The sequence below is a fragment of the Mus caroli genome, chromosome 5 (genome assembly GCF_900094665.2).
Source record: "Mus caroli chromosome 5, CAROLI_EIJ_v1.1, whole genome shotgun sequence".
Lineage (NCBI taxonomy): Eukaryota > Metazoa > Chordata > Mammalia > Rodentia > Muridae > Mus > Mus caroli.
The window spans coordinates 30,443,536-30,456,420 of NC_034574.1; the positions used below are offsets into that span (position 1 = coordinate 30,443,536).

The 12,885-nt window shown below is 53.2% G+C and overlaps 1 protein-coding gene across 1 annotated transcript in view; it reads right to left on the minus strand.

Moving 5' to 3' along the window:
* Positions 1-6,116: 6,116 nt before the first annotated feature.
* Positions 6,117-12,885, minus strand: part of Cpz (carboxypeptidase Z) — a 24,546-nt gene continuing 17,777 nt past the window's right edge. The window contains exons 8-11 of the mRNA XM_021163483.1: positions 12,068-12,203; positions 10,606-10,745; positions 7,558-7,657; positions 6,117-6,580 (exon numbers count right to left, since the gene is read on the minus strand). Of these exons, the coding sequence (XP_021019142.1) occupies positions 6,234-6,580; positions 7,558-7,657; positions 10,606-10,745; positions 12,068-12,203 (723 nt within the window). The 3' untranslated portion in view covers positions 6,117-6,233. The remainder of the gene's footprint in view (positions 6,581-7,557; positions 7,658-10,605; positions 10,746-12,067; positions 12,204-12,885) is intronic.

Below are 12,885 nucleotides of genomic sequence, written 5' to 3' on the forward strand. Positions count from 1 at the left end.
GTGGCCTTTCCTGAGTAATCAGTCTAGTTGATTCCCTGCCCCCTGTTCCCTGCCCCCACACAGCCAGGGACCTGCTGGAAGAGGCTCAGCCAGCCCTCTGTGGGCCAGTCTGGGCTGCAGACCTTATCCCTCTGAACCTTTTCTCACACCTCAAGAGCAGACCTCTGACCTGCCAGAGACTGGGACGCAGCCCTCCGGGCTCTGTTTATCTTGCACATTAATTCTGCAGCATGGGCTTGACCCTGAGACCCTGGCCTGGTTGGGGCATCTATAACCGCAGGCTTTGTATGCACAGAGGCTGGGCTTCGGGCTCAGAACTCCCTTTTCTCTGTCCACACTATCTCCTTGGATCAGCAAGTGCAATACACTCGTACTTCTCCTCCGTAGGCAAGCCTAGGGAGCCCCAGCTGGAAAGAGCGGTGTCAGGCTTAGGATAGAACATGAGAATGAGCAACACGTGGACACAAAGCTCTGTCGCCAGCTACACCCACCTATCCATGAGCCACATCTCCTATCCATAGCCTAGGACCACATTCCCAGCCCGTCCTCAGCCACCACCCAGGTCCCGGCACACATTCTGAGGCAAATACAGGGCAAATAGAAGACACACACTAAATATTTGCCAAAAACAGTGGTGAGGCACTACTAGCCCCCTCCACCTCTTCCCTGCCCAAGATTGGGGCATCATCTTCCTCTTGGTGATGAAGGCCCACTTCCTGCATGCAGCAACTGGGCTACATCACCACCCCTCTGTGTGAGGCCCAGTCCTCTCTCAAGCCTATGTGGGGCTCTGATTGGTGTGCTTGCGTGTTTTCCTGATCCTGACTTTTATCTTGTTTTTCTATTCAGATAACTATTCATTCTATCTGGCTTTGCCGTGTTGTCCCTGTGAGCTGGCTCAAGCCACTGGAAATGCAGGCTCAGACACCCCTAAAAGCTAATGAGTTCCTAGGCCCCTTTGAAGATAAACCTGGGGTAAGTGATAAAGAAACAAGAAACGAGGTGGTGAAGTTGTCCCACTTTGGCCCCTGGATGCCCCTTTCTGCCAGTGGGTGACATCAGAATCCATCTGGCATAGCCAAGGATGCTTCTGGGGTCTCATAAACTAGAAGCCAACACAGCACTTATCAGATTTGAGGCACCTAAGGTATGCCAGGCCCTCAAGTAACCTCACCTAAGTACTGCTTCCCAGGGGGCACCTGAGGGGCAAAGGGCTCACTCTGTAGTGTACAAGAAAGGAGAATGGGTTTAGGAGCCTTCACACCCAGGGAGCATCCCCACCCCCAGTCTGATCTGTGCAAGCTGTCTGCTCAGTAGGTTGGAGGGCAGAGTCCCTCCAGCCTCAGAGGCCAAGTGCCAGCGGCTCAATGGTGTGAGCGTAATCTGTTTGCTTTGCGATTCTCTCTACTCAGTGGAGACAAATTGACTTAACTGTGGAGATGGGCTGCTGCTGAGAGGCGGCTGGCCCCTCGGGAACAGCTTTGTGGGGGTTCACAACAGTGGTCCTAGCAGGCAGGCGGGCAGCACAGGCCACAGCCAGGCTGCTGAGACCCTCTCCTGCAGAGGTGGCGTCATCTTAGGTCTCCCTGAGCATTTACCATCAGGAACCTGGTGATGCCGTCCTTGGAATGAGGAAGATGGGCTACAGTCTTGAGCAGTGGGCTTCCCTGCTATCCCATGAAGAAGCAGGGTCACGAGGAGGACACATTGGTCACCAAACAACATCAGAAGATCAAAAAACAAGCAAGCAAACAAAAAACCCCCCTTCTTAGTTTTGACCGCAAGGACAGCACAGGACAGCCATCCCCACCTGTGAATATGTAGCTTTTAGCTACACCTCTGTCACCTGGTGAATGTTACATGCAGAGGGTAATTTTTGTGGTGACAAATGAGTCCTGGAAAACAGAAGTTGCTGCCATTAAAAAGAAGTTGGCTGGGCTTGGTGGTGCACACATTTAATCCCAAAACTTGGGAGGCAGAGGCAAGTGGATCTCTGTGAGTTTGAGGCCAGCCTCTAGAGTGAGTTCCAGGACAGCCAGGGCTACACAGAAAAACCCTGTCTCAGCCTCCCATTCCAAAAGAAAGGAGAAGAAGGGGGAGAAAGAGAAGGAGGAGGAGGAGAAGGAAGAAGAGGAGGAAGAAGAGGAAGAGGAGGAGGAAGAAGAGGAGGGGGAGGGGAGGGTAGGAGGAGGGGGGAAGAGGAGGGGGAGGAAGAGGAGGGGGAGGGGAGGGAAGAGGAGGGAAGGGGGAGGGGCCCCATAAGGGCCCAACACAGGAGATCCCTGCTCCCCTCTGTGGGTCACATTTGTGAGTCCTGGGGCTGGAGTTTCAGTCCATTTTTCTGAGGACAGATCCCACTCCATCAAGGTCCATGGGCAGGGTGGTCTTCAGGGGAGCCTCTTAGGAGCTCTGCCCATGTCCCAGTACGGGGTCCTCTGACCCTCGCCTCTCCCACAGGAGTAAAGTGGCTGACAGAAGCCCACTGTTCCCGTAGAAGGCCTGCCCCAAGCAGAAGAAAGCATCCTGTGTCCATTCCCTGTCTCAGGGTTTCTCCTCAGCTACAGCCCAGGAGGACAAAGAAGGAAACATGTGAGATGCCCACCCATAGGAGTGGAAAGCAGAGAGCAGCGGCCTGCCTAGGGCTGGAAACAGAGGGATAGCAAGATGGGGAGCCTTTGTTGGACCTCACAGCACCTTCCAAATGTACAGCTCGAAACTGAAGCTACAGCGTCACAGAATTCCAAAGAGGCTTCTCTTTCTCGGGGTGGCTGTGGTCCTGACGCCTAGAGTCTCTGCACAGATGCCGAAGGCTATAGTCCAGGTCTGCGCAGGCAGGACACTGTCTAAAGCAGAACAGAGGAAGTAGGACCTGCACACTCCTGCCAGCTAATCACAGTCTCTGGGGGCCACAGAGCTGAGACTGGGAAAACTGTCAGGACAGGGTGTTAGACAGAGGCCCCTTCTACAGAGCTGGTATCGAGGCAGCCATAGGTTCTAGAACTTGCCTTGTAACCACTCTAACTCCTCTGATGTGCCTGCCTATCTACTGTTGATGTCCCAGCCTGACCTTCCCATAACTCCATGGAAGTCTAGCATTAGATAAGCTCAGTCAGTGGAACACAGTCCCCTAGGGCTTCAGTCACCAAGTGCCACAGATGGCACCTCAAAGGACACCTGTCCCTCATAGTGTGGCCGGCTACACAAAGCCACACAGCTGACAGGTTCTGTTCCCCACCTGACTCCATTCATGATCTTCATCCTCCAGTGATGGGGACAGAAAGAGAAAGAAGGCCCTCAAGTGTATCTTTTTCGGAAACCCTAACCTCCTCATGAGGGCCCCCATGACCTCATCTGAACCTAATCACCCCCAAAAGTTCCATTTCCGAGTATCGCAAGGTTAAGGTATAGAAGAATGTGGTGGAGGCTCTGCCGAGCCAACGTTACCCAGACCTTGCAACTTATCCACCCCATCCCTACCTCTGTGAGGTGAATCATTTAACAGCCACTACCCATCTCCTTCATCTGCATGCAGGAGCTGTCACCTCCTGGTCTTTAGTGACTGTCCTTAATGAGATGAATGTCTTTAAAAGTTCCCAGAAATGGAAGCCTGATGTGGCTGTCTCCTGAGAGGCTCTGCCAGAGCCTGACAAATACAGAGGCAGATGCTCACAGCCAACCATTGGACTGAGGGGGGGGCGGGGGCGGGGGCCCCCCGATGGAGGAGTTGGAGAAGGGACTGAAAGAACTGAGTTTGCAGCCCCATGGAGCTGTCAACAGTGTCAACAGGCCAGACCACCCCCCCCACACACACACACACCGGAGCTCCAGGGGAATGGACCACCAATCAAATAATACACATGGAGGGACCCATATGTGGCAGAGGATGGCCTTGTTGGACATCAGTGGGAGGAGAGGCTCTTGGGCCTGAGGGTGTTTGATGCCCCAGTGTAGGGGACTGCCAGGGTAGGAGGATGGGAGTGGGTGGGGGCACACCCTCATCGAGGCAGGGGGAGAAGGGATGGGATAGGGGGTTTCTGAAGTGGAGACCTGGAAAGGGGAAACATTTGAAGTGAAAATAAAGAAAATATCCAATAAAAAAAAAGTTCTCAGAAAGCAGAATGGCATCTTCACACTCTGCCTGTGGGGAGGCCCAGAAGCCAGCTTTCTGCAGGTTGGCTTCGTAGAAAAGATGGTGGATGAGAAGTGCAAGGTCTGATGGTATCTCAGGAGCTCTAGCTGAAGAGCATCTGTCTTGCTCCAGGAAGGAAGAAAAGCTACTGCTCCCTGATCCTCATCCTGCCTTCCACTCCCATAACACTTAGCCTGTGTCTGATTGGACGTAAAGCACAGCTGTTGGTAAGTCACTGAGTGGGATCACAGTGCCCAGCCACCACAGCATCTAACCACTACACTCCCCAGCCCATCACACTGCCCAGCTACTTTGGCGCCCAACCACCATACTACTCAGCCACCACAGCACGAAGTCACCACGCTGCCCAGATGCCGTGTGCCTAGCCACTCTGCTGCAGTTTGCAGGCGGATCAGCATAGAGAAGGGTCCAGCCCAAGGGCAGTAGCCTGGGCACAGAGGCCTTGCTAGAAATGTTCTTTGCATCACTGCCATCTTGGAGAAACATCTTGGGTTTGTTTCAGCCAAAGAGAGATGCAGACTGGACAAAGTCAGCTCTGAATCTCGTTATTAAATTGAACGATACTGTATTTATGGAACTCAACTTTCTGATGACAAAAAAAAAAAATTATCTGTACAACCAAATAAAGACAAACGGAGCTCGGAGGCAGCTCAGGAGGCAATTTCAGCCACTCATCCCCCTCAAGGGCAGCTTATCGCACCCTGGGATGGTGTCATCGGTAAGGCTGGGACATAAAGTGCCCTTTTGGGTTTTTCTTAAGCCAACATTAGCAAATTGTATATAAATTCAATCTCAGCTAAAAAGCCAAGACAGTCCACAGCCAAGGGCAAGGCCACCCTCTGGGGGCAATTGCTGCGCTTTACGTCCAATCAGACACAGGCTAAGAGGGGAAATGTGGTTCTCTTAACTAATCAATTACATTTGAGTAATTGATCGTATATTATTATTGATGAAAGCCTGTAATATTGTGAGTTAGAATGAGTTAGAAGGGAGTGGGCTCTCCAAAGATTAGATTTGTATACGAAAATGGAAGGGAAAAAAATGACCTTCATAAAGTCTTCGGAGAGTGGTTCATGATCTAGTGCCGGGGCAGAGTGAGGCCGTGCGGTGGCTGGGCTCTGCCTGTACATCGTCTATTGGGGGACAGGGGACGTGGACCTCTGCAGAGCATGCGAGGTCATAGGACCAGCCCAGGATGGCAAAAGGTTAGCCAGAGGGAGGGAAAAAGGGCCATCTTAGAGGGAAGCATTCCACAGTCAAGTAACAGTCATGTTGTCATGACCCCACATGACATGAGGAGAAGAAAGATACCTACTAGCCGAGCAGATATAATCCAGCCCTTTCGGGACTAAGCTGTGATAAACTTCTATTGTGTAAAACCCCAATTTGACTATGCTCTGTGGTGTTAGTGGCTAGAACCTCTTAGGAGGCTACGGAACTCCCAACCTGGTAAATCCTGGGAGCGGTGCAAGCCTTTATAGTAAGAGAGATGATGAAGAAAGACCACCTATGGGGGACATGGGGTCATGGGAGATCTCTGGACCTGCAGGGTAGAAACATAAGAATGAAGGAAGACCAAGGAGACTGACGCCCCGGAATCAGAGCCCCATGGATGCTGTGAGCCCCACAAAGGCAGATTTTAGTCAAGCTACAGGGATCCGGTGTCAACTCTTTTGCGCATGAGGCCTTGATCCAGCCTTGGAATCACCTCTGTGTCTCCCTACTCTCCCCATCCAGATGTCTCCTGGCCACCTAACCTGCATCAGCAGGGTCCAGAGCTCAGCCTTCAAGGTCTCATGTCCTGGGAGAGGACAGCAGTCCCATGGGCCTTGTCCAGATAGCTCCAGTACTATACTGGGGGCGGGGAGAACACCACCTAGGGTCCTTTCCACTGGGCCCAGTCTGAGTTGCCCTCAGTAAGCAAGGGCCCAGTTCCTCCCTTCTCTGCACAGAGCCTTTCATCACAGTGGGTGAACACGCTTTAATAAGCTGCAGAGGCTGTGTATGATGTCTGTGGCTTCCAGGCTCCAGGCAGAAGCCCAGGCTGTGGAGGTGGACATCAAGGCCAGGCCTGAGAGGGGTGCTAGTACTTGAGCAGCCAGCGTGGCTTGTATGGGCTCAGTGATGTGAAGTAAGCCCACCACCATGGCTTGCTCCCACTAGCTGGCTGCCTACGAGCCCTGGGGGGCTCAAAATCCATCTGTGTGGGCTCTCTCTGAGGATCCTGGAACCGAGGTAAGGCTCTCGAAGGTCCAGGAAGGAAATTCTTAGGTCCTGTCGCCAGAGGCTGGAGGATGAAGTCCACACGGCCGGCCTTCTTCATGCGCAAGGGAATGGTGACTCTCTTCATGACCTTGGAATAGCCAGGGGCCTGAGCAATGACGATATGGGAACCCGGGGGAAGAAGTCTCCAGTAGTCACCATCAGGAGCTTCGAAGAAAACAGAAACAAGCCTCAGACGGCTTCAGGCTGAGGCAGAATTATGACAGTCAGGGTGAGGAGGTCGCATGACAGATGGGGGTAAATGGGCCTTAGCACACAGTGGGATGAGCATTTGCCTCCACCTAGAGTGTCCTCCACCTCTTCATCAGACTCCTATTCATTCCTCAAAGCCCTACTTAGGTGCCACCTCTCCCTGGCAGGCTTCACCCGGTCCCCAGGCTTTGCATTTGCAAGTTTACCCTCTACCAGACAATGATGCTGCCAAGACCCACGTTATAGGTCTCTATTTTAAATTTGCTTTAAAATATTTTATTTTTATTTTATGCAGTTGAATCTTTTGCCTGCATGTGTGTATTTGCACCACACGCACGCATAGGGCCCTCAAAGGTCTGAAGAGGGCATTGAATCCTCTGGAACTGGAATTACAGATGGCTGTGAATCACCAGACATGCTGGGAATTTAACCTGGGTCCTCTGCAAGAGCCAGCTCTCCATCATCACCCGGGACTGTGATTGCAAGCTGGGAAAGGCTTAAGGACAGCCAAAGCCCACATGAGACACAGTCAACTTTCAGGGTGCTGTGGGCTCCATGTGAAGTGTCCCCCATGCCCATGTGTGTGAACAGTTGATGCTCGGTGAGTGGTGCCATTTTGGAAGGCTGTGGAACCTTTGGGAGGTAGAGCCTCCCACCATGCCCTCACTTAGGATGGACTAGGAGACTAAATGGAGCCTCCCTCCTTAGGCTGCTCCTAACCAAGGATTTTGCCGCAGCTACAAGCGAAATAAGTATGCTACACACAGTGTCCCAGCATGAACCTTGGGTCCTGAATGTTTAGGTTCCCCAGAGGGAGGTGGCTCCAGGCTGCCACCCTCCCTAACCAAGCTGGCCGAGAATGGATAGAGAACCTGGTGAAATGGGAGCCCCGCACTGACCTCCCCCACAGACGGGCACAGGCTGTGGCTCACCTGTGGTGACATCGTGACGGATGCCTTTCACCAGAATCCGTGCATTCTTGACTGGCTTTCCATATTTATCTGTCACCATACCCTTGATGCCTCGATGTACCTAGAGGCACCAGAGAGAAGGTACAGAGGTAACGTCTAACCCCAATGTCACTCTCACCAGTGCTCCCCGGGCACCTCTGGGTTGGGATTCTGCTTGTACAACTGAGGCCTTGTTTCCTGTTTGAGGTACCTCTGGCAGTCTGTCTCGTACATTCTGGGTTGCTTGACTGACACTGAAGCTCTTCCTAAGGGTCACGTTCACTTCCTTTCTGACCGCAGACACTGAGGACAGCCTCCACTGTCTATCCTTAGGTGCATCTGAGCTTCTGTACCTCCCTAGCCTAGGAAGGCATTCACGGTCCCTTCTGAGCGGAGGTTCTAGCAGGAAGCCTGGTGAGGACACCGACCAGGTCCTCGAACCCTCAACTCACTACTTACACTTGCATGTGTCAGTCTACACACCAGACACTCAGCGGGTATCCTCAGAGTAAAGCCCAGAACCCCTGGAGGGCAGCCATGAAGCTGGACAGCTCAGCCCTACTATGAACTGACCTTTCTGCTTCCCAGCCACACCCCGTGCCTTCTGCACACAAGGGGGCCTCCTGACCCCAGAAAACCATTTGCTTCTTCACATTCAACTTCCTCAGCTACAGAATGGATCTTAGTGGGGCCAGAGCTGCCAATAACACCTAGAGCTCACAGTGCTTCTAAGATCAGCAAAGTCGGGAACCCAACAATCCCAGAAGTCCCCCACTGCTCAGAGCCAGCGGCTCTCAGTGGCTGCCACCCTCCCTCCTGACCCCCAGAGGCACTGAGGCAAACACAACAATCTAGTCACTTCTCTTCTACAGTTTAGAAATAAACAAAGCAGGGTTGAAGGTTTGGGAAAAGAGGGCATGTAGATGTAGCTAGCACGACTCTCATGAACACCTAAGTGGTAGCTGGCTGCCCCTGAATGGGTGACCAACACCTGGATGCTCCTGAGCACGGATTGCTATTCTGTGGAGCTGAAACCAGAAACGCTATCCTGTGGAGGGAGAGGAGGGGTTGTTGGATGAGGACACCTGATGGTACGGAGGCCACCGTGCCAACCCAGCCAGCTCCTCTCTCCCTCCTCCTCACTCACAGAAAGACACTGACTCCTACAGAGCCAGTGGTCATGGTTAACCTGTGGCTCTCCTACAAGTGTCTCCTTCTAGACCTCTGTGCCCCCCCCCACCTTTGCCCTCTTAGAATGTTCTGGCCATCAGCACTGACTGGCCCCTTCTACCACTCCCAGAAGCCCTCACTCCTCAGCCTCTAGGATGTCATTCCTGATGACGCCAAAGCCTAGCTTCTCTCTCCCTGCTGGGTTTTACTGAGTGAGCATTTGTGTCTCAGGGCCTGTCCATGGGAGCCCCTCCTTCCAGTTGGCTAGTCTCTTTTCTGCACCTCAACTGGGGTCCTCTTCTGCCACCCTGGGGCCCGGAGCTGAGCAGCAGGAGGAATTGGTTCTGCCTCTGCCTCTTCCACCCCCACCCCTGGGCCTGCTCAGGATCACTGTGAAAGTGACCTCAATTGGCCCTGACAGAACCTGATCCTTATCAGCATCCAAGCCCGTTTTCCTGGGGGTCATCTGTCTCAGAGTAAGCCAAGTGCTGCCCGACTGGCCACCACTCTGCCTGCCATTAAATCTTCATACACTGAGACTTCATGTACAATATCCACGGAGCAATCCCAGTCCCACCAAAGCCCCTTCTAACTCATTTTCCCCAGACGACCACAGAATAGCCTGAGCACCTAGCTCTGCCCCAGGCCCTGCCTGTGGATGAGACACACCCTGCCTGAATGACGTGCCAGCTACCACAGAAAACAGTGGCCACGTTCTGTGCTTCCTGGGGCTGTCTTCTTCCCATAGCTGCTGCTGTAGCAAGGCTCTGGCTGGTCTCACCTGGTGGAAGATTCCTGATCTCACCAGAAAATAAACAGGGCTCAAGGACTGAACTTGGGGACACAAAGTCTGAACTTAAACTCCAGGCAGCTGCCATTGCATGGCCACTCCTCTTGCTCTCTCTCCCCCTCTAGCATAGTCATGTGCCTCTGTGGCCATAGTGATCATTCTCTCAGGCCTCATCATCTAGGGGTGGGGCTGCCTAGGGCAGGGCCATCTAGGGGTGGGACCAACTGCAGAGCACTGTGCACTTGTCACGGCCATCCTGCATCTGAATGTGCTGATGTCCCCAGAGCTGTTACCTCCCTATAGCTCTCCGTGTCTCGTCATTATTCTATAGCACTCGTGTGAGCTGTGCCGGGTGAGGCATTGGCTCAGGCACCTATTTCCTCTGACCCAGCAGACTCTAGCTCCAGGATCCAATGGAGGATTCTGAGGATGTATTTTCAATCACCCCATCACCTAGTCCAGAGGAGCTCCATGCAGATAGGCAGGTATTCTCAGGCATTCTACCCTTCAGCCCGCAGGCCTCTGATGTGTGAACAGGCTGTATCCCAGAATCATCACCTCTGAGACCCACCCACCCCCATACATACTGCCCTCTTCACTCCTACAACTACCCTCACTCCAGTCTTGGGAAGGGACCCTGTAAGTCTCAAGTGCCTCACTGAGTCGCCTACTGCACCCCCTCTGCTCAGAGAGTACCCGCTCCTGCCTGGTTTTTCTTCCATCAAGATTCAGCTTAATTCATCTGCTGCTTCCTGATAGCTCCCAGGGCTTGGAGGCAGGCCAGCATCCCCTCCAGACTGCCAGCACCCCCAAAAGACTGCCAGGCCCCCATGTTCCCTTTGGCAATCATGCCCGTGAGGGATAAGTGTCTTACCCAATGGGCATCTACCTGACATTCCCCAGGGTGTGAGGGAAGAGATATGGTTGGGAAGCCCCAGTTTTGAATGGATTGGTCAGAGAAGTCACCAACTGATGCTTCCACTGAGCCCCAGATAGAGCCAAGAGGACAGAGCCTAAGGGTGGAAGCTGGACTTCCCCACCATGGGAAGCTTCCAGTGGGTGGGGCTCACCATCTCCAGGAAGTTGAGTAGGGGCTCCTTGTTCTGTTGCCACAGGCCATACAGCGCCTCCTCTGGTGGGAACTTCACACAGCCCAGTTCCACGGTGATCTCAAAGCAGTTGGTATGTAAGTAGTTGAAGTCAGACATACCTGTGGGGTGGGCAGCTGAGTGTCAAGGGCAAAGAGCCTGTGGCAGGCACAAGACTCCAGGCCCAGCACCACTTTGCACAAAGAGATGATTTACACAGCCACTGTTCTTCCATGCACAACCCTGAGGTCAGGAGTAGAAGGCCCTGACCAGGCCACAGAGGTAAACTTGATTTCAGACAGGTGGGTGGCAGAATCTTGTTCTCCCAGAGAAACTAGCCAGTGCACCACACGGGTCTCTGTGTCCCAGCTATTGGGCCTACAGACCCAAGGAGTCTGACAATGACTACAGCACACAATTGCCCAGAGTTAACAGTAGCCCAGGGAGACCTGATCATTTCCCAGAAAGGAAGTTGGGAGGACTACAATGTCGTGCCCCTCCCTCAGCTTTAAGAACTTTTGTGTTTCTGCGCTCTGCTGTTGGAGCTACCACTGCCACAGTCCTCACGGGTGCCATGGTCCACCTGTGGTCCCCTCTGCTCTGTGGCCCTGCCAGCTGCTGGAAGGAAGCCTACAGATCTCTCCATTCAGCCTCGACAGTAGGATCTCCCTTGTCTGCCATCTGGGGAACCAATGTACCTGAAGCCTGGAAAGAAGGGAAGCTCTCATGCCCCAGAAGACAGCATGTGCTAGTCCCTGGCAGCGTGACAGGGTCAAATAGTAGCTTTGGAACACATGAGGACGGTAGCTGCTGGCCGCCTGAGTAGGTTTGGTGGGACACAGAGTTGCAGGGTGAGGAAGCCCCGGCCGTGCTAACACAGGCCTGTGAATCTGTCCCTTGCTCTCTTGCCCAGTGCAGAATGGTCTACCAGTGCTGGGGCACAGCAAAAATCAGGTGAAGGGAGGCTGTTGCTAGGGGAGGGGCTTCAATGGGTGCTTCAGGGTGTGCATAGCGTGTGTCTCCCACGGTGCACTTATGACACCTTCACCCAGCACACAGCAGCCAGTGAGGACTCAGAGGTCCGGTGAACGCTGAGCTTGGGAAAACCCGGAAGCCTTAGAGTACAGCACACAGTAAATATATCCCAACCATTAGGACCTGTTACCCAGAACCAAAAAGTCTTCTGTTGCCCTGAGATGTCAGCTTCCCTGGGGCTCTGCCACTGCACCCCACAGCCCTGTTCAACCCCTAACAAGCAGCAAGGCTTGGGTCACAAGTGGAATCACCACGTGGCTGATTATAAAATAAACTCAACAGTAACTGCTGAAGTCACAGGACCAGCTCATCCCAGTTCCCCTTCTCCAGGCAGATGGTGACTAACTCTGTGGAGAGTGCCAGGGCTCTGCTGAGGAAGGCCCCACCCACCCCCCTGCTCAGGCCGCACCTCCAGTGAAGCTGTACCAGTCCGCCCCGTTGATGATGCTCCCCCGCTTCAGGAAGTTGCCCCCACACCTGTTCTCCGACCTGTCCATCATCATAGGGTGGACATCAGCATAGGCTCTGGCCAGAAGCTTGAACATCTGAAAATGAAGATAGAGGAGGAAGGTGGGTGTTCTGCAACCCTCCCCCATCAATCTAAACATGGGCTGAGCTCCAAGGTTAGGCCCGGTGCCTGGACTGTCTGACCTCCTACCACTCTTCTTTCTCATCCCTGCCTTGGAGCTATCATCCCATGTTCCTCCATGGTCCTGTGGGTGAACGCTGAAAGGAAGCTATAGTCATCATCCCCATAATCCTGGGCACGTGAGCCTCAGGCCTGGCTTAGAGCAAGGCTGTACAGAGGAGTGGCCTGTCTGCAGGCTATGTGGGTAGGAGGGGTGCAGACATGAGGAATATAGATGAAGTATGGCAGCCAGAGCCAGGAATGGTGGCACATACTTTTAATCCCTCAATCGGGAGGCAGAGGCAGGCTGATCTCTGAGTTTGAGGCCAGCCTGGTCTACAGAATAAGTTCAGGGCAACCAGGGCTACACAGAGAAACTGTGTCTCAAAAAAAACAGAAAGGAAAGAAGAAAGGAAGGGCCGGGCAGTGGTGGTGCATGCCTTTAATCTTAGCACTTGGGAGGCAGAGGCAGGCAGATTTCTGAGTTCCAGTTCCAACTACTAAGTGAGTTCCAGGACAGCCAGGGCTATACAGAGAAACCCTGTCTTGAAAAAACAAACAAAAACAAAAAAGGGAGGGAGGGAGGGAGGGAGGGAGGG